This window comes from Moschus berezovskii, chromosome 3 (genome assembly GCF_049115385.1).
Source record: "Moschus berezovskii isolate FMDL1 chromosome 3, NW_MosBer_1.0, whole genome shotgun sequence".
NCBI lineage: Eukaryota > Metazoa > Chordata > Mammalia > Artiodactyla > Moschidae > Moschus > Moschus berezovskii.
The window spans coordinates 124,273,374-124,294,411 of NC_142462.1; the positions used below are offsets into that span (position 1 = coordinate 124,273,374).

The 21,038-nt window shown below is 40.1% G+C and overlaps 1 protein-coding gene across 24 annotated transcripts in view; it reads right to left on the reverse strand.

Annotated features, from left to right (window-relative positions):
* The window catches only part of KMT2C (lysine methyltransferase 2C), a 263,765-nt gene that overhangs the window by 137,068 nt on the left and 105,659 nt on the right, over positions 1 to 21,038 (reverse strand). For all 24 annotated transcript variants that reach the window (XR_008685321.2, XR_008685323.2, XM_055421605.2 and 21 more), the window contains exons 5-6: positions 19,672 to 19,817; positions 18,613 to 18,722 (exon numbers count right to left, since the gene is read on the reverse strand). Coding sequence is in view for 22 of the 24 variants with exons in the window: in XM_055421605.2 (XP_055277580.2) it covers positions 18,613 to 18,722; positions 19,672 to 19,817 (256 nt within the window). In the remaining 2 variants the exon portion in view is untranslated. The remainder of the gene's footprint in view (positions 1 to 18,612; positions 18,723 to 19,671; positions 19,818 to 21,038) is intronic.

A 21,038-nucleotide genomic window follows, 5' to 3' on the forward strand; every position in this document is an offset into this window, starting at 1 on the left:
CACAGCTGTGCTGTGAGCTGAAGGAACTGAGGGGAGATTTCTGGTGCGATGACTGCTAAGATGAGGTACTTTGGACTGTGAGGCCTGCAATAATCAAAGTCTCCCAAAAAAGAAAAAAACAAAAATGATACTTACCGACAAAAAAAAAAAAAAAAAAGAGGAAAATGGGAACCACGAAGAAAAAAGATGTGTCCAACAGAAAATGACAAGATAAACAGAAGAGTTTAGAGCAGCTATTGGAAATACGTCCAGCAACATACAGGAAACAGCTGGTCATAACCAGCAGGAGAACAGAAGATATGAAAGTTAACAGAGATTCCTACACACAGGAATTTAAATAAGAATTTCAGTGGATGTGCTTAACAAAGAGAATGGAAATGACAGAAGGAATAGTCACTGACCTTGAACACAAAGTGTCCGACCCTTTTGAAGAAGAAGCCGTAAAATTATTGAAAAATTAACAGGGCCTCAGTAACCTATGTCAGTACTCAACGCTATCAAATGTACTGATACACATGTAATCAGAGCTGAAGAGGAGAGAGAAAATGGGACCAAAAACAGAATACAAAGTAAGAGGCCAAACTTTTCACATAATTGTTGGGGGGGGGGGGGTGGGACTTACAACTTTCAGAAGCTCAACAAACCCCAAGCAAGAAGAATACAAAGAAAACCACCCCCAGGCACAGCATGCTGGCTGATGAAAACCAGAGAGCCCTGAAAGTACTCCGAGGTGCTTCGAGGCTGGATTTTCCTTGTATTCGTCATCCAAACCAGCGTATGTTAACACGCTGGATGCAGAAGCACACAGGAGAATTCTGCTCTGTCACTGAACACATTGGTGTTTCAAAACAAGAGCATAAAGGTATCCTGAGAGCAAAAGTTTGAGAACACTATGTCATAATGGTATATAAACAGAAACGGGACTGTTGGGTCTCTTCAACTTCGCCAGATAATTACAATGTTTTCCCAAATGACTGCTCCAGTTTTCACTCTCACTAGCAGAGTTTGAGAGTGCGGGCCAAACCAGACGAACACTTGCTGCATTCAGACTCAATTTCTGCTGATCTAATAGGTATGGAACACTATCTTAGTGAAGCTTCAATCTGCATTTCATGACTGCTAACAGGATCGTGTATCTTTTCAAAAACTTACTGGACATTTGGATTGTCGTTACTGTTTAGTCACTAAGTCATGTCCAACGCTCAACCTCATGGACTATATAGCCCGTCAAGCTCCTCTGTGCGTGGGATTTCCCAGGCAAGAATACTGGAGTGAGTTGTCAGTTCCTTCTCCAGGGGATCTTCCAGACCCAGGGATCGGACCTGCATCTCGTGCACCGGCAGGAACACTCTGCCACTGGGCCACGTGTCCCCACCCTCCTGAACCTCCCTCCCACTCCCAACCCCATCCCACGCCTCCCATGCTATCTGGGCTTTTTTTTATTCTGAGGAATCAGCAAACCTTTCTCAAAAGGGCCAAACAGTAAATATTTTATACTTTGTAGGACAAAGGCAAAATTAAGAATATTAGACAAGTATTTCTCTACCAAGAGAAAAAAAAATTTCTACAAATTTTAAATAACTAGTAATTATTCAAAATATGATTATAATTGAATATAATTGAGGGGGTAATGTAAGCCTAATAACGAGAAGAATGGATCTGAAAAGAGGATAACACTTCATTTAATGAATCCAAAGCTGTAACTAAATGGATTGTAAATATTCATCTGTTCATTCTGATACACGATGAAATTTATATATCCATCTTTGAAAAAATCTTTCACACAGAAGTACGCCACATACTGATACCAGTCCATAAGCATATAATTTCATTTGGGCATATTCATCTTTGCAAGGTACTTACAATTTTTTATTAGTTTTGATTTTTGCTTTCAGCATGTAATTATATTTCAATTAAAGCACAGGTTGAAGCCTCTCAATTACATTATTAAATGGATTCTGAAATATGGACATTTCCTTTGTATTTGCCTCAAGGCCCAAAAACTGCTATCGGAACTGTAGTTTGAGCTTGGAAAATATTTCTGTATCAAACTTTTGTGTGTGAATGGAGATTCTGGGTTTCACTTTAAATTCTGACGGCATGAAAAGTGTATAAAGCAGCTTGACACTACCTGTGATTCAAACACTGGTTGCTGTACAAATAAATTTATCACAGGATAGGTTTCACATGAAAGCAGTGCTCTGCCTTGTAATTTTAGGCTGAGTTCACTAGGACATATTACCAAATCTGCAACAGAAGTTAACTTCTACGTCCATTAAGTATTTGATTTACAGTATGAGCGCAATCTTCTTCAGAAAAATTTAATCACAACCCCCAAATTTTAAAAATTGCAATAAAACATTACCACTGCTCAGTCATCAAACTGCTGCACAGTAAGGCAATTCAGTCCATCCAGCTTTGATTTCCAACAAAAACTCCTAGCATTGCGATGGTGACATCCTCAAGAGCAAATGAAACTCACCAATGACACTGTAAGTTTAATAACCTGGACAGATTTAAATATCTTCCGTAAAGCGCCTCCTGATGAGTGAATACAATGAATAAGCATAGGTTTTTAAACACCTTTATGTTTCAAGAGTTCCGCGCATTTGTGAAACTAAGGCTTTCTTTATGCTCCATGCTTATTTTTACCAATATTTACTGCACACATTTTAGCAGATTCCACTTCAGGTTATATTGAAACCATTCTTCCAACTTCTTTGAAAATATTTTCATGTAGACTATTCATAAAGACTAATTCTTCAGTCACTTCAAATGAGCAGTGACTGCTAAAATAAACTGAGCAGTACTATAACATCTCGACTCATCAAGAGCCTATAAAAACCACTAGAAATCATTTGCCTTGTTTTTAAATGATTATTGACTGATATTACCCAAAGTGTCCTCAACTTTTAAAACAACTATTCTTACTGAAAAGCTAATGGTCAGAAGTTTATTTTCTGTGCACGCATTTCTTTAACTGTTGTAGTCAAACATGATTTAATTAACTTCCACTGATAAATGGCTTTCCTTACTTGGCTAACAAATGAGCCACTCAGAAATTTACCTTTAATTACAATTCATTTTCATCCTTCACTTTTGAAAAGGATCTGTGTCGTGACTGCATGCATGCGACCCCACAGACTATATAACCCATCAGGCTCCTCTGCCCATGGGATTTTTCAGGCAAAACACTGGAGTGGGTTGCCATTTCCTCCTCCAGGGGATCTAAAACAGTCCATTTTAACTTACTCTTTTTTTCTGCTTACTACTTTCCTGTGAGTTGGGGTTAGCATGCTATGTGCTCAGTCAGGTTAATATTGACATACACTGTATTTTTGTTAGCACAGCTATAGTGTCTCAGCATAATAAATACAATGCTTTGCCATTTAATTTGTTATCAACTGAATCCACTCCACCAATGCGTCAAAAGCACTATATCTGAAGTCCACTCTTCTGTTTTCTCTTCTTTAACATGAATGGCATGCAGTAATAAAAAGAGAAGATCCCAAGAGAACACATGTGGCAATCCAAAGGTGATGAGTTACAACTGGGTTACTGTGGTCTGCAGCCTGCCCACAACAATGCAGGGCCTAAGTGGGCGCTGCAGCAAAGGCTTGTCTGTCACTGCAGAGCAACAGGAGTCACAGATAATATGCACATTAACAAGTCTGTGTTCCAAGAAACCTTATTTATGGATATTGCAATTTGAATTTCATATGATTTTCATGTGTGATGAAATACACTTTAAAAAATTTTTTTAAACATTTTAAAATAAAACCTATCTGGGCTTCTGGACCATATACACAGATGGTGGGCTGGATCTGACCATAAGGACGTATGCATAATATGCTGACCTCGAATGTAAACTTCAAGGGTCCCAAATGAAAGTCTATCATATTCAGTTCAGTTCAGTCGCTCAGTCATGTCCGACTCTTTGCGACCCCATGAATCACAGCACGCCAGGCCTCCCTGTCCATCACCAACTCCCGGAGTTCACGCAAACTCATGTCCATCGAGTCGGTGATGTCATCCAGCCATCTCATTCTCTGTCGTCCCCTTCTCCAGTCCCTCCCAGCATCAGAGTCTTTTCCAGTGAGTCAACTCTTCGCATGAGGTGGCCAAAGTATTGCAGTTTCAGCTTTAGCATCAGTCCTTCCAATGAATACCCAGGACTGATCTCCTTTAAAATGGACCAGTTGGATCTCCTTGCAGTCCAAGGGACTCTCAACAGTCTTCTCCAGCACCACAGTTCAAAAGCATCAATTCTCTGGCGATAAGCTTTCTTCACAGCCCAACTCTCACATCCATACACGACCACGGGAAAAACCATAGCCTTGACTAGATGGACCTTGGTTTGCAAAGTAATGTCTCTGCTTTTTAATATGCTATCTAGGTTGGTCATAACTTTCCTTCCAAGGAGTAAGCGTCTTTTAATTTTACGCCACAGTCTATTATGTTAATGGCCCCTAAACTGAACTTTTTGTCTTCCCAGCTCTACAGACTGCCAGAAACTCTCCTGACGTGATGGTCCCCTCTGGGCTATCTCTCACTCCCTCCAGTCCTCACCTCACTTCTCTAATGCCTTTAAATGTTTCTTTGAAAACAGATTTTATGCAGCTTTTCTAGCTATTCACAGTGGTAGGACTATTCTACTCTAAGTTTCTCTGCTACAGGTAGAGATGAAAGTAATACATGCCTGACCAGCTACCAAGACTTACTACCAAGCTGCTGCTGCTGCTGCTGCTAAGTTGCTTCAGTCGTGTCCGATTCTGTGCGACCCCATAGACGGCAGCCCCCGTCCCTGGGATTCTCCAGGCAAGAACACTGGAGTGGGTTGCCATTTCCTTCTCCAACTACCAAGCCACTGTAACCATAACAGTGTGATGGTAGTGTCACTGGATAAAGAATATAAACTAAAATACAGAGCTTAGAAACAATCCTTACATTTACTGAACATCTGCTAGCTGACAGAAGTAATCTTTCAAATGAGGGGGAAAAGGAAAGAGGTTTCAATAAACGAGGTAGGAACAACTGGCTCTCCTTATGTGAGAAAATGAAGCTGGATGCTTATGTTGCACAGTATATAAAAAACACATCGTGGCGAGGGCAAAACTATAGAAATGAACTTTTGAAATACATTTTTCAGGGATATATTAGAAATTATCCTAATTATATATTAACTATATTAACTCTGTATTAAGTCTAATTATATATTAGGAACTGTTTTTTATTAGAAAAAAAACTTCATTATTCAAAATTCAAAACATTCTAAAGGTACACAAGGAAAAGTCACTTTGTGTAGAGCCACATGGGATAAATTCCCTAGAGGCAAAGAATTTTACCCGTTTCCTGTGTAGCCTTCAAATATTCCACGCACATTGTAATTCACGATATTCTCCACCCACCCCCAGGTTTTACAAAGGTAGTCTTTATAACATCCACGAATACGACCACTTACCTCAGTGCAAAGGTAAGGTCATTTCTTTATATCAAGCTTAATTAAAACTAAAAAGAATGGTTACAAGCAAAATATGATTTTTACTAACAGAAACACTATAGCCAAGGACATTTTCACTAAATGGGCCTTCCAAATTTAACTGTGTGTAACCGAACAGGAACATCAAACTCTTAATAGCTCTGTAGAAAGCTGATCACCGAAGAATTGATGCTTTTGAACCGTGGTGCTGGAGAAGACTCTTGAGAGAGTCCCCTGGACTGCAAGGAGATCCAACCAGTCCATTCTAAAGGAGATCAGTCCTGTGTGTTCACTGGAAGGACTGATGCTGAAGCTGAAACTCCAATACTTTGGCCACCTGATGTGAAGAGCTGACTCACTGGAAAAGACCCTAATGATGGGAGGGATTGGGGGCGGGAGGAGAAGGGGACGAGAGAGGATGAGATGGCTGGATGGCATCACTGACTCGATGGACGTGAGTTTGAGTGAACTCCGGGAGTTGGTGATGGACAGGAAGGCCTGGCGTGCTGTGATTCATGGGGTCGCAAAGAGTCGGACACAACTGAGCAACTGAACTGAACTGAACAGCTCTGTAACAGAAATTTCTAGTTTCCTGTTAGCTTCCACCCAACTTAAATGCTAAATAAATGGTAAGAATCAAGTTGGGAGGGTGAATGAAAACAACCCACTGATGTTTATACTTAGGTGTACCTAAAGCATTCTGTCATCCAACTTTCACCTGTCCTGTTACAAGCAGATTCTGCAGTTAGTACAGCATTCTGAGGAAAGAAACCATCACTGATCCTGATGTCCTCCTCACAGCCTTGCGTTTTAGGATGAAGACCACATGTAACTTCTTACTGTGCAAAATGAAAAAACTAGGTGCAGACAGGTAGAACCGCTTGGTGAGGGTGTCCCTTGACATTAGCTAACAATGTCAGACACGGGAAGAAGTCAAGATTTCTGATCCTCCCCCATTCAATACAGCAAGTATGCTTTATTTAGAAAAACATGCTATACTTTTAGGAAACTTTATCATAACAACAACAACAAAAAAATACCCATGTGAAAAATCAATGGCCATATCCCCTGAAATCTACTCAGTCATTCTTAGGACCCTTCCCACAACTGGCACTCTATTTGACAGCCATCTCTTCACTGGACTTCCTCTTCAGAACACGGCCAAAAGGGTCAATTGAACTTCTTCTGTCCTCTAGCTGAACATTCTGCATCGGCAGCTTGATTTGCTCTCACAGCTAGTTAGGAACACAGTCTACGATTCCAACCCTGACACAGTTTCCAAAGACGTTTCATGGGATTTAAGGCTCATTACAGTCAAACTCCTAATTTTCCCATATACTCACGCTTGAAACTATGGAGATATTTTGTAACTCCTCCACTAATTCAAAACACAACTCATCCCATCTCTATGACATTCTATCTTCGTATTTCACATATAATACCTAAATTCAGAAACTCACACTTATTGGCCTTCTATGACAGCAGCAATCCTAAGTATTTCTGTGTTCAAATAAATGTCTTCAAACCTAACTAGAGATGACCTGTTAATGCGGCTCTTCTTAAGAAACTGCATTAATTAAATTCCTCATTTGGAATGTGAAGTTAAGGACATTTTCCACTTCTCACTACTCCCCACCGTGCTTATTACCTGGTCATTCTCATCTGCGACGTCCTCTCATGGTCCACATATCCCCAAATTTAAGACGATCCTTTTCCTGTCACACTCCACACTCGACTATACTACAAATCCACAATAATCAGAACGGTTCTGGCACAAAAACAGACTGGTAGTGGAAGAAAATAGAGAGCCCACACAGTTACGGCCTGTCGGTCTAAGAGGAAGCAAGAATACTCAATAGAGGAAAGACAGTCTCTTCAATGAGTGGTGCTGGGAAAACTGGACACGTAAAAGAAGGCTACTAGAACAATGTCCTCATACCATATGCAAAAATAAACTCGAAATGAATTAGAGACTTAGATGCAAGATCTGAAGCAATAAAACCTCTAGAAGAGTAGACGAGCAAAACACTCTTTGACATAAATCACAGCAATATTTCTTCTGGATCTGTCTCCTGAGGCAAAAGAAATAAAAGCAAAAAATAAATAAATGGGACCTAATTATAACTTTTACACAGTAAAGGAAACCATCAATGAAACGAAAAGATAACCTACTGAATGGGAGAACATCTGCAAACAGTATGACAGATAAGGGGTCAAAATCCAAAATTTATAAACAGCTCATACAAAATATCAAAAATAAAGACTTCAATTTAAAAAATGAGCAGAAGACTAGAATACTTTTCCAAAGAAGACATACAGATGGCCAACAGGCACATAAAATGCTGAACATTGCTAATCATCAGAGAAATGCATATCAAAATCAAAACACTTGTAAAAATGGTTATCAATGAAAAATCTGCCAATAACAAATAGATGACCCTTTGTCGAGATTTCCTTTGTCAATCTCTTGAAGCTTAGCCCATACTCTAAAACCATCTGAAGTATTTCCTACTTTTACAAACACCCATTCCACCTCCTTCCTTCCTAAGGCTCTCAATTTTGTTCAGACGGCCTTTTCCAAGCAGCAATGAGCTTTAGAGAGGTAGGTACCATCCCCTGCCCCAAGAGAGAATAACAGTCTAACCAAATTGTGGTTGTCCCAACACTTGTATTAGCTACTGGTTTAAAGCAATTGATGGGAACTAATTCTAGCTAATGAGTTGTTAGGAGAAATCTGGTACAGCAGAGAAAACCCTTTCCCTGAATTAAAATAAAAAAGAAAAGCTTTTTTTTTCTTCTGTCTCTGAATGTTATAATGACCCTAAGAGCTCCTGTTCACCACGTTTTGATTATGAGAGAAACTGAACCAAGGAAAAGACCAACACATTGTGCGTACACAATGTATAGATAGTAAGAACCTGGTATCATGAAGCCAGTGAGCTACTCATCACCCTAACTTCTCATTTCCTAAGGTGAAAATCCATCACTCATCAAGGTAAAACTCAACAATGCCTGACATCCAAACAGAGACCACGAGGCACACAAAGATGCAGGGAAACACGATCTGTATCAATAACAATCTTGAAAACTGACCCCAAACTGACAGAGATGCTAAAATTACCAGATAAGGACAATAAAACAGCTCTTACAAGCACATTGAATATGTTCAAAAAGCTAAGCAGAAACATGGAAGGTATAAAAAGGTCCAAGTCAAACATCACAAAATAAAAACACCTAGGCGTAGGAGCATGGTAGGCTACGGTCCATGGGGTCGCAAAGAGTCGGACACGACTGAGCGACTTCACTTCAGGATGAAATTACACTGGATATTATAACAGATTAGAAACTGCAGACGAAAAGATTAGTAAACTCAACAACAGTAAGAAGAACAGTTCAATCAAAGAACGGGCAGAGGAGCCGAATAAACACCTTCCCAGAGAGACACACAGGCGGCCTACAGGCACGCGAAAAGATGTACAATGTCACTAATCATGTGGCAAATGCAAACCCAAACTGCAGTGAGCTATCACCTCACTAAAATGGCAAGAAAAGACAAGTGCTGTCAATGATGTGGCAAAAAGAGAACCCTCCTACACCGCTGGCAAGAATGTAAATTGGTAGAGCCACCATGGAAAACAGTACGGACATGCCGCAAAAAATTAAGACCTAAACAATATAAAAACATGAATTCAAAGAGATATATGCATCCATATGTTTACTGCATTATTTACAATAGAAAGATACAGAATCAACCTAAGTGCCCGTGCGTGGGTGAATGAATAAAGAAGATGTGGTATATATTTCTGCAACAGAATGCTACTCGGCCAGTTTTTTTAAGACTGTTTTTGTTACCATCTCTATTGTCTTTTACTGAATCTGTTACAACATTGTTTCTGCTTTACGTTTTGGGGTTTTGCCCGCAAAGCATATGGGGAGTTTAGCTCCCCAACTAGGCATCAAACTCACAATCTCTACATCAGAAGAAAGTCTTAACCACTGAACCACCAGGGAAGTCACTAAGTCACTCACTAAAAAAAGAAAAAAAGAAAGAAATCATGTCACTTGTGACAACAAGAAATAACTGCCAAAGACTTTCTAACCATAATGAGAACTATAAATTCACAGATCCCCAAAACTGTGACAAACCACCACCCTAAGAAACATGAAGAAAATTACAATAAGGAATAACATATTCAAGTTGTCCAAAATCAGTGATACAGAACTACGATCACCCACATAAAAAGACACGACATGTACATCGGAGCAAAGACAAGGGTGACACCAGACTACGCCACCCTGTGTCAGAAACAACAAGAGCAGGAAGAACGAATCACCACAGCTCTGAAGTACTGGGGTGAAAGGTCACCTGGATTTCTGAACTGGGCAAACATACACTTGAAAGGAAAACAGAAGCACTTTGGAAATAAAAATGCTGAAAGACTCTATCACCTGCAGACAGGCCCTGCAAGAAATGTTAAAGGACTTCTTCAGGCAGAAAGAAAATGATATTAGGTGAAAGTCTGGATCGACACCAAGGAATGAAAAGACTAGCATTGGTAAATAACTCAGATGGTAAGGAATCTGCCTGCAATGCAGAGACCTGGGTTTGATACCTCGGTCGGGTTCTGGAGAAAGGAATGGTAACCCACTCCAGTATTATTGCCTGGAGAATTCCATGGGCAGAGGAGCCTGGAGGTCTTCAGTCCATGGGGTCACAGAGAGTCAGACACGACTGAGTGACTAACAACACAATACAGCATTGGTAAATACACAGGTAAATACATTTTAAATTATTTTTATTATTTCTCTTTGAAAGATATGTTTACTCAAAAAAAAAAAAAAAACAACAATATCTTAAGGAGTTGATAACATGTGACAAAGTCCAGGAGGGAGAATGGAAGGAAATGAAAGCATGCTTTTATAATATACACAACTACACAATGTCACTTCAGGGTGAGCTGTGTTAAGTGAAAGATGCACGCTATAAACCTTAAAGAAATCAATAAAATAACCAGGGTTATAGACATCCCTCGGAGAGAGTGCACATTCAATTTCAGACCACCAAAATAAAGCGAGTTACACAAAGTCTGTTTCCCAGTGCATATAAAAGTTTTATATTTATACTATACTCTGTTAAGTGACCAACAGCATTCTAAAATGAAAAAAATGCACATACCTTAATTTAGAAGTGCTTTATTGCTAAAAGGTGCTAACCATCATCTCTGCCTTAAGCAAGTCATAATCTTTTTGCTGGTGGAGGGTCTTGTCTTGATGTTTAGTGGCTGCTATCTGATCAGGGTGGTGGTTGCTGAAGGTTGGGACGATTATGGCAATTTTTTAAAGACAATAATGAAGTCTGTAAAGTCAACTGACTCTTCCTTCAACAAACAATTTCTCTGTAGCATCCAACACTGTCTGACAGCATTTTACTCATAGGAGAACTTCTTTCAAAATTGCAGTCAATCCTCTCAAATTCTGCTGCTGCTCTTTCAGCTAAATTCATGGAATAGTCTAAATCTTTTGTTGTCATTCCAACGATCTTCACAGCATCTTCACCATGAGTGGATTCACTCTCAAGAAACCACCTTCTTTGCTCATCCTTCAGAAGCAACTTATCTGCTTGAGTCTTATCGCGAGACTGCAGCATTTCAGTCCCATCTTCACACGCCACTTCCAGTTCCAGTTCTCCTGCCTTGTCGACCGCATCTGCGGTCACTTCCTCTGCTGAGGTCCTAAGGCCCTCAAAGTCATTCATGAGGGCTGGAATCAACTTCTTCCCAACTCCTGTTAAGTCAGCATGGCATCTAGAATGGTGAGTCCTTTCCAGAAGGTCAAGTGACTTTGCCCAGATCCATCAGAAGACTCACTGCCTATGGAAGGTATAGCGTTATGAAACCTATTTTCTCAAATAATAAGCCTTGAAAGAGAGAATTACTCATTGATCCATGGGCTGCAGAATAGCTGTGTTCACAGGCATGAGAACATTAATCTCCTTATACATCTCCATCAGAGCTCCTGGGTGACCAGGTGAACTGTCAATGAACAGCAGTATTTTGAAAGAACACTTTCTTTCTCTGAACACTAGATATTGACAGTGGGCTTACAATACTCAGTAACCCATACTGTAAACTGATGCGCTATCATCCATAAATACTGCTGCGTTTATACAGCACAGGCAGAGTAGATTTAGCATAATTCTTAAGAGATCTAGGATATTTTTTTTTTTTTGAATGGTAAATGAGCACTGGTTTCAAGTGAAAGTCATCTGTTGCATTACCCTAAACAATAGAGTCAGTCTGTCTTTCAAAGGCCTGAAGCCAGGTACTAACTTCTCTCTAGCTGTGAAAGTCCTTGATGGTGTCTTCTTCCAGTAGAAGGCTGTTTTGTCTACACTGAAAATCTGTGGTTTACTGTAGCCAACTTCATTATAATTCTCTTTCCGAGATCTTCAGAAGACCTACAGCTTCTACATCAGCACTGGCTGCTTCGTATTGCACCTTTAAAGTTATCAAGATGCCCTCTTTCCTCAACCGCATGAACCAACCTCTGCAGCTTCAAGGTGTTTTTCTGCAGCTTTTCTCAGCCTTTGTTGAGTGGAAGAGAGTTAGGGCCTTGCTCTGGATTAGGCTTCGACTTTAGGGAATTTTGTGGCTGAACTGACCTCCTATCCAGAACATCAAACTTTTTCCATAACAACAATAAGGCTGTGTTGCGTTTTTATCATTAGTCCCTTCACTGGAGCAGCACTTCTAATTTCCTGAAAGAACTTTCCTTTTGCATTCATAACGTGGCGAACTGTTTGGCACAAGAGGCCTAGTTTTCAGCCTGTCCCAGCCTTCCGTGTCTTCCTCATGAAGCCTAATCACTTCTAGCTTTTGATTTAAAGTGAGAGACGTTAAGGCTCTTCCTTTCGCTTGAGCACTTAAGAGACCACTGTAGGGTTATTAACTGGCCTAATTTCAATATTGTTGTGTCTGAGGGAATACGGAAACCTGAAGAGACGGAGAAAGGGGAATGGCGGGGGGGTCGGGGGGGGGACAGGAGGGCGGAACTAGATTCCACATGCCTCAACTAAAGTTCCCACATGCTTCAGCAAAGGCCCAGCACAGACAAAATAGACAGTATTTTTTTTAAATGCATGCAAAAGGAAATGAACAGAGAGAAAGCCTTTATCACATTAAATATATATAGTCTCACTATTACAAATAAAAAGCAGAAGATTGTCAGGTTAGATTTTTTTTTTTTAATGTGCTACTGCAAGAAATATGCCATAAATAGGGTAAAATAAAAGGATGGAAGCACATATACTATATTCACATTAGTCAAAAGAAAGCTGGGATGGGTATGTCAATATCAAAGTAGCTTTCAGAGTCAAATACAGGATTTTTCTGTTACAGTCACAGGTATCCTTATCAGTAGCTTCCCTTTGATCAAAGTTTACGAAGTTCTTTTAATGTAACCACTAAATCTGTCACAGCCTCCCCAGGATGTGGAATAATTCATTGCTGTAAACTAACAAGCACCTGCTACAGTTCTACAGACAGAAACATGTTGAAACTGAGACACAATTCAACTTTAATTCAATGAAAAAGGTGGGGGGGGCGGGAGGTGGTGTTTAACACGCATGCCCAAGACTACCATTCTTAGAAAGGCCTGCCTGCCTAGATGGCATCTAGGAGGTTGGGTTTGGAGAGGGTTCCCACGGCTCCCGAGGTGATAAGGGCAATTACTGTGCCTGCATGATCTGTGCAAACACCGTGGCCTTCTCTCCTGGTACATGACAGGCAGGAGGGCCTACACGACCAGCCCCCAGTAAAGACCTTGAGCGTCTCAGGGCAGAAGCACCAGACACGTTGCCGTATTTCCCTTGCTGGAGGACAAGGGTGTGCGTGTCACCCCTCACGGGAGGGAGAGCACCAAGGAAGCCTGAACACAGATTCCTCTGGACCTCGTCAACATCTTTTCCCATTAAGATCTTTCTACCGCATCAGGGCAGTAAGCCTCAGCCGTAACTGCAACTCTATGACGAGGCCCTTGAGTCTGAGTCAGTCTCCAGTGTAGACGTGGTCTTGTGAACCCCTCAACACAAACACAGAATTCAGGTATGTGAGTGTTTCCTTCCTCTTAAAAAACTGTAAGGTAAAATGAAGACTAAATAAGTGATAACTTTTTATTTTACACTGCAAAGCACTACGATTATATAAAAATAGGTACCTGGGACCATCTTACGTGTTTTCAATGATCTTATATAAACCTACTTTCAATTGGCTAGAGACGTGTGGGGGGATTTTTACTATCATTGTCTTGTCATCAAGGCTTTTTTTAAAAAATTACATTTGCATTACACTGTTCACCTACACTGTGCATCTGTCCTCCCACAACAGAAAAGCTATTGTTGTTCTCTGTTTCAGTCTACAAAAAGAGCCCAAAGTAGCTTCTAAAAAACTTACAACTCTTCTTAAAGAAACTAGTTGGTTTTTACACAGACAAGTGGCACAAAATCAGCAGAACACAATGGAATTTCAGTATGTGCTTAGTTGCTCAGCTGTGTCCGACTCTTTGCGACCCCATGGACCATAGCCTGCCAGGCTCCTCTATTGGTGGAGGTTTTCCAGGCAAGAATATGGAGTGGGTTGCCATGCTCTCCTCCAGGGCATCTTCCCAACCCAGGGACTGAACCCAGGTCTCCCACACTGTAGGCAGATTCTTTACTGTCTGAGCCACCAGGGAAGCCCAATGATGAGGGTGAAGAAAACACGAGAAATTATCGATTCTAAGTGGAGAGATGGCTACAAGTAATGTTTTAACGTTTGGTAGTATCCCCCAGGAATCCAAAGAGGAAATTAAAAGAGAAAAACAGTTTAGCATATTCTTCTGTCTAGCAAAAGATAAAAGTTCCCGTGGAAACACTGAAGAACAATCTGAGGGAAATTCCAGAAAAACTGAACTTCTTGATACTGAATGCAATTTAACGACTGAGGAAATAATGTACTAGCTTTAAAATGGAAATAATGTTGCTGATTCCAGGGGGGCCTGTCAGCCTCAGCGCTCCTGCAGCTGTGCGATCTGTGTGCAGCGCGCCACGGCTAGCAGTGGCCACTAGGTGCCAGCAGCGCACTCCCCTCCCTGGACCACCGTGCTCAGCACTGCCCTTCACTGAGACTCCACTCAGGATCCACTCATCCCAGAGATGACTCCTGTGCTCCTGGGACTTTGTCAGGCACTAGAGATAAGATGACAAACCAACACAGTATCCACGCCCTTGTGACGCCTACAGCCCTAGCGGGGGTACCGAAACTAACTAAACGCTCACAGTAACAACATAAATTTACACATGTTGGTGACAGAAAGGAGAGATACATATCCCAAGGACAAGAAGGACATGTACCCAAACATTTCTTTCTTAAAAGATGTGAACAATCCAAAAGTTTAGAGCGTACAGGCACCCCCATCTGAGCTTTGCATCTTGTTCTTTTCCATCATCTTAGATTGAAAGGTCCAATTCTACTTTCAGCATCTGTCGAAGGTTTTTTAAAAAAGGATTCCCACAAAAATAGGGAGATCTAAACAGAGGCACAGGTTTCCCTGGTGGCTCAGAGGTTAAAGCGTCTGCCTCCAATGCGGGAGACCCGGGTTCGATCCCTGGGTCGGGAAGATCCCCTGGAGAAGGAAACGGTAACCCACTCCAGTATTCTTGCCTGGAGAATCCCATGGATGGAGAAGCCTGGTAGGCTACAGTCCACGGGGTCGCAGAGAGTCGGACACGACTGAGCGACGGAACGGAACGGAATGGAAACAGAGGCACATGTTTTCAACGACCATTTTTTCCAATCCCAGCCAAACTTCTCAAAAATAAGCCAGCAGAGTTTCACTTTCCAAAGTCAAAAAAATATTAATTTTTAACAAATGGGCTTAAAACACACATCAACCCTTTAGAATATTTTACTCAGGAAATTCTGTGTCCAAGACTTTTTGGCAACAAATGTGAGAATATTTTGTTGTTTGAGTACAAACTTTCATTGTTTATGGCAATAAACAATAGACACTTCCAAACATCTGTTACCAAAATGCTCAACCCCCAGAACGTACTTTTTTGAGAAGTCACTGCATTCTCATTGCTAAATCATCACCTTTATCTTGAAGAGGCAGGTTAAATGTTTATTTTCTTTACAGAGGCAGGTATCATAATTTATTCAGAAATATGCTGTCCTAATAATGGTCAACAAATTTGTAACACCTTTTTTTTTTAAATAAAAGTAAAGCCTGTTCTGGGCTTAACAGCACTTCTACATACTTTGCCCCCAAGGAACCTTTTGAGATTTCAAAGGCTGTTTTGTCACACTTCCCCACTCCCATCCGTCACTTAAGCAGAACTGTAAAGATGTCCTCTATTTTAGAAGGGTTCTGACAAGTTTAAATGTATAAATGTGAATAAAATTCACCACACTGGTGACCTCCTTTAACACTCCGGCACTTATTTTTTTCTTGTAACTATGAATGATTTCATGAACGATCTTTAGTGCTCTTCATTTAGGCCACAAATACTTACTGAGGGATGACCAAAACAGAAAAAGACACTTATCAGAATGGCACTATTATCTCGTGAGGACAGACAGACAAGACCATTAAGAGTAAATACACGCTGTGCTGGAGGCCAGCAAGTACAGAGGAGAAGAGAGTCCACCAGCGGGGTGACGGGAAGAGGCACCTGAACTTTTCAACAGGAAGCCCAGCAGAGACCTCACAGATAAAGCCAACTTGAGTAAATACCTAGAGGAAACGAGGGAGGAAGCCATGCACGTATCTGAGGAGAACAAGTCAGCAGACAGGGAACAGGAACCGCAAAGGCCCAGAGGTGGACGGTTCTGAGTAAGACCGAGGAGGTCAGGGCGGCTGAAGGAAGCGAGAGAGGGGAAGAGTTACTGCGAGCAACAACGTCTCAGAAGCGCCCGAGGGGATCGTGAAGATCATGGAGGCCCAGCTGGTCAGTAACGACTGGCTTTTTTTTTTTAACAATAAAATGGGAAGTAGCTGAAGAGTGTTAAGCAGACAAGTGATGTGACTTGACCTTCGCTACTTATTTATCTATTTACCAGTGTGGATCACTCTATGAATGAAAACCCAAGACTATCATTAATTTTTGTTATTGCTCTTAGGAGCTCCTTGAGGTTGGTTCCTGTGCTGTCAACAAGTCCCCATCTCAGTCAGCACTTCCTTGCTTTCTGGCACCTTGTCTTTTCCCTGCACTGTGAGCCACTTCCAAGAGCTTTGGTCCTTTTTATTGGAGAACACTGGTGACAAACCAAGATCCAGGCACTTGACAGGCTCACTGCTAGAAGAAGTCACTGCTTCTAGGCTTTCAGGGGGGACAGAGCTAGGAGATACACACACATATACTAACACTTGCATACACATATACCTGGATTTCAGTATCTCTCTATATAAATACTAAAAACCACGAGTTTATATTGATACCTCTGATAACTGCATTCTAACACAACAAAAATCATTTTAGAATAGTACTCACTAGATTACGGCATGTATGTGCAGATTTTGTTTGATTTTGTCTTTAGCTTGATGGGGATCCAGTCAATATACTATTTTTCAGTGCTCAGTTTCTTCTCCACCCCCTTCACTATGAATTTCGCTATTCCTTTTAAGGTTCCCCCAGAGCCCAGACAGCTGTAATTGCTTATTTACAGGGTAGCTGAAACATTCCTATGGTTCCAAGAGTCAGAGCCATACAAAAATATATATATAGCTTATTCAACCATTCTATTCTGTGTGGTCATTTAGGTCGTTCACAGTATTTTGCAAATTAAACAATGCTAGCAATTATTAACCTTTAATGGCACAAGTGTCTGTATTATAGAAGGCATATTTTCAGGATAGAATCTCAGAAAGGTCAAAAGATAAGTGCACATATAGTTTGTGAGGCACTAGCAACCTTCTCTCCAGAAGATATGCACCCATTTGCGTTCCCGTCAACAAGGCATATGCGTGCCCATTTCCCTACGGCCTTATCAAAAATAAGCTGCTACAGTTCAACAACCCAACTCCACAAAATGCCTTTTCACTTTTCTTCACTGCCTTTCCTATAACGCTTCTGCTTCTCACTGTCACAAAATATTCCAAAACTACTTTTGAGAAGCTCAGGGAAGCAGCAGCTCCATGACCTGTCACAATGATGACCTGGCCATCAAGGATGCTCAGACTATGGAAATCATCACCGGGCACTCTACTGTTCAAAATGTGGTAATAATGTAAGCCTTTAAATGTAAGGTCACACTTCTAAAACAAACACTCTAACTTGACTAATCATGAGGTGAGAGTTACTCATCCATTTAAATTGGGTCAATTTGATCATCTGAGTAAAGCAATTGTTACAATAACTGAATAATTACTTAAATCTAAATCCTTGTCTCAACTATTCCTTTGAAAGGTTTACCTGTACTAAATCTGTGTAATTTCTATGGCAAAAAAATTCCACTTTTAATAGTCCTTTGGAAGGCCTGTTTTCAATTCTCCCAAACATATTTGTCAAAAACCAAGGGGAATTTTTAAGCAGCAAAGCAATTTTACTTCACAGGGTTTGTTGCCTTTATAGATAGAAGGTAAATGCTGCATTTATTTTTTGATTGAAAGTCACAGTGAAAGCTTTGAAACATGGCAGACTGTGTATATGGTATCGTTTTGGGATAGTGCCAGAAAGACAAACCAAACTGCCAACTTGACTGAAAAGAAATTATTTTAATCAATTTTTAAAATAGCAAACAGAACTAGCTCACATTGTGGACTAAAGAAGTGTCAAATCCTGTCTCTCCTAATTTAAATCTTCGTCAAAGAGTTTTGTCTTAAAAGAGTAAGATGCCTAAGTACAGTCAGTAATCTCCATTTCTAAAAATTTTAATTTCTTATTTAAATGTAAATTATTTAAAGACTGGTGTTTATTGCACAATTAACATACTATATAATCTAGTGATCTGCACAAACTACCCTTGGATATCAATAATTTCCTATTTTAAGGGTTTTTACATTACAGTAATCATTTAATTAATGTTACAAGTGAATCTTTATGTTGACACAGCAAATGTTATAAAGTTGTGGTTTAAATATGTGTTTCTTCTACTTACTTCTGTGCTCCCTGAGACAACAGCTCTGTCCACGTTCACTAATAACGGTTCTTCCATCTGGCACACCCCCAGTGACCACTCCACACAACGGTGGTGAGCCCAACAAGTGCCTAACATGGTTAAAGTGAAAAGAAGCAAATAAGTAAACATTAAACATATTAACGCTAATAAGTAAAGATGTAAAACCCTTCAGTCGATTCTAACATGTGAATATACAACGCATCCTATATTTGTGATTTCACTAAAGCAGCCCTTCTCAAAATACATCATCTGGGAACTTGTGATAAATGCAAATCTTAGACCACAACCAAGACCTACGAATCAAAAACTCCTGCCATGGTGCCCAGAAACCTGTGTTAACAGGCCCTCCAAGTGATTCTAATGCACACTGTATTAATGATTGTTTCTTCAAGAAAATAGTTTCTAGTCATTTTATTTAAATATTACTGTATTTTTGATATATTTACATAAATATAAAGGAAATTTATTTCATACTTCATGACAAACTACATATACACCACTCTTCCATTGCATTCCACACCAATCATCGATAACAGCTCAGTCTTTAAATTCTCTATCACTTGAACAATCACATGCAGTTCAACTGCAGAATGAAATTTACTCAAAGCGCCAACAGCACTGAGTCATACATAGGGGCTACTACACTGTATTACAGGACATCCACATGGCTAAGATCTATTATCCTTCACCCCTGCTTTAGAAAGACCCAGACTGCCATGCTCCCAAGTTTTCACAGATCCCTTTACAATCTCTCTTTCTGCAATTGTCAGATTTCCATGGCACTGCTGTCTATACAAGTGAAACGCAAATATTTATAAAAGCGCCCTCAACCCAGTTATGGCCCTGTGCAGATGCTAAATAAGTTAAACATAATTAGACAATTTATTGTACCTAAGCAGGTATACTTAACAAAGATGTTTCTAACAACGGCGATAATTATTTCTAGATGAAGGATATTCACTATTAAGTTGATAACTGGCTCAAGTTAAAAAACCTTGCAGAATCAAGAGGTAGCTATGACTGAAGACTGGCTCATACCTGTAGGATCAAATAAGGCTTGGACATCAATGGCATCAGGAAGGCCAACCAGACTGAGTTCGTCCCACAGTTTACCAGGCTGATCGTCTGAAGCAGTCTGCGTGCTTACACTGACACAAGTCACAACACTCTGCTGAGGCCGTTCCCTGGAAAAGAAAGCAACACAAAACCGATGTGAAAACGACAACAAGGATAAAACTGTTTCGCTTCATAACGACTTAAATATAAGGTATTGCCAAATCAATTTTAATTTATTTTGCATAAACTGCTTATAAAACAACTTCTAGAATATATGTCATTGTTCATAGCATTAATATTAATATAAAACTGGGTGGCTATATCATATCATGTAAGCAACAACTAAAAAAAAGTCTCCAAATCCATAAGGAAATGTTATAAATGTGTAATTTTTTAATTGACACTCTATTATTCTAGTCAGGAACTGTATGTTGTCATATGAAATGAATATTCCCTTTGGCCTTACTTAAATGCTTAAAAAACCTAACTTGAGCAAATCAGAAATCTCTAACATGCTTTATGGTAAGGGCCACCAACAACAGAGCCGGCAGTTACGTTTACAGAAAGAAAGGTTACTCCCCAGGGGAAGTGAAAACCCACTACGAAGTGTGACGAGGCAGGGAACATGTGTGGGCGCTTTCGTTTAACCTCTCGGCAATCTTGACAGCTGGTCTAAGCCGCGACGCTACATGTACCCTCCACTAAAACTTCACCTCACAAACCAGAAGTCAAAAGCAAAACCAAAACAGCTACCAGTGACTTGGAAGTAAGGGAAATAGTGCAACAACAGCAAAAAGTTCCTGATAAAAGTGAACGCTGAATAAGATATACCACAGATGGGAGGTTTCAGACTTTCAAAGCCCTAAAACTTCAGATATTCATTGAGACTGGTAAGTAAACAATGACTCCTATTGTGTCTAATAGTAAACACGGGAAATCAGATGGTTGGCACTATAACTTCAATTTTCTCCTAATATCAAAGTATTCAGCCTGATGATAATTCTGGATTAAGTCACTACTGAATATAGATCATAACTCACTGCACATCTGTCTGTTGGATATTTATCATGATTCCTACTAAGAGAAAATCAGCATAATGACCAGGGAACTAAACTTTTTTATACCTGGAATCATTGAAAGAGAAAAAGTATTAACATTTTTCAGTAAGTACATTTAAATATCAAATCATGTAAAAAATAACCAGTATTTTTTATGTGCAGCATTAAAAATGCACACTCCCTTTTTTTTAAAGTTCACCATGCTATGCTAATTCCAAATCTCATTTTAATGAATGCCCATGATGAAACAAATGAGAACAAACCTTCCTAAAAATATGACCTCTCCCTTCC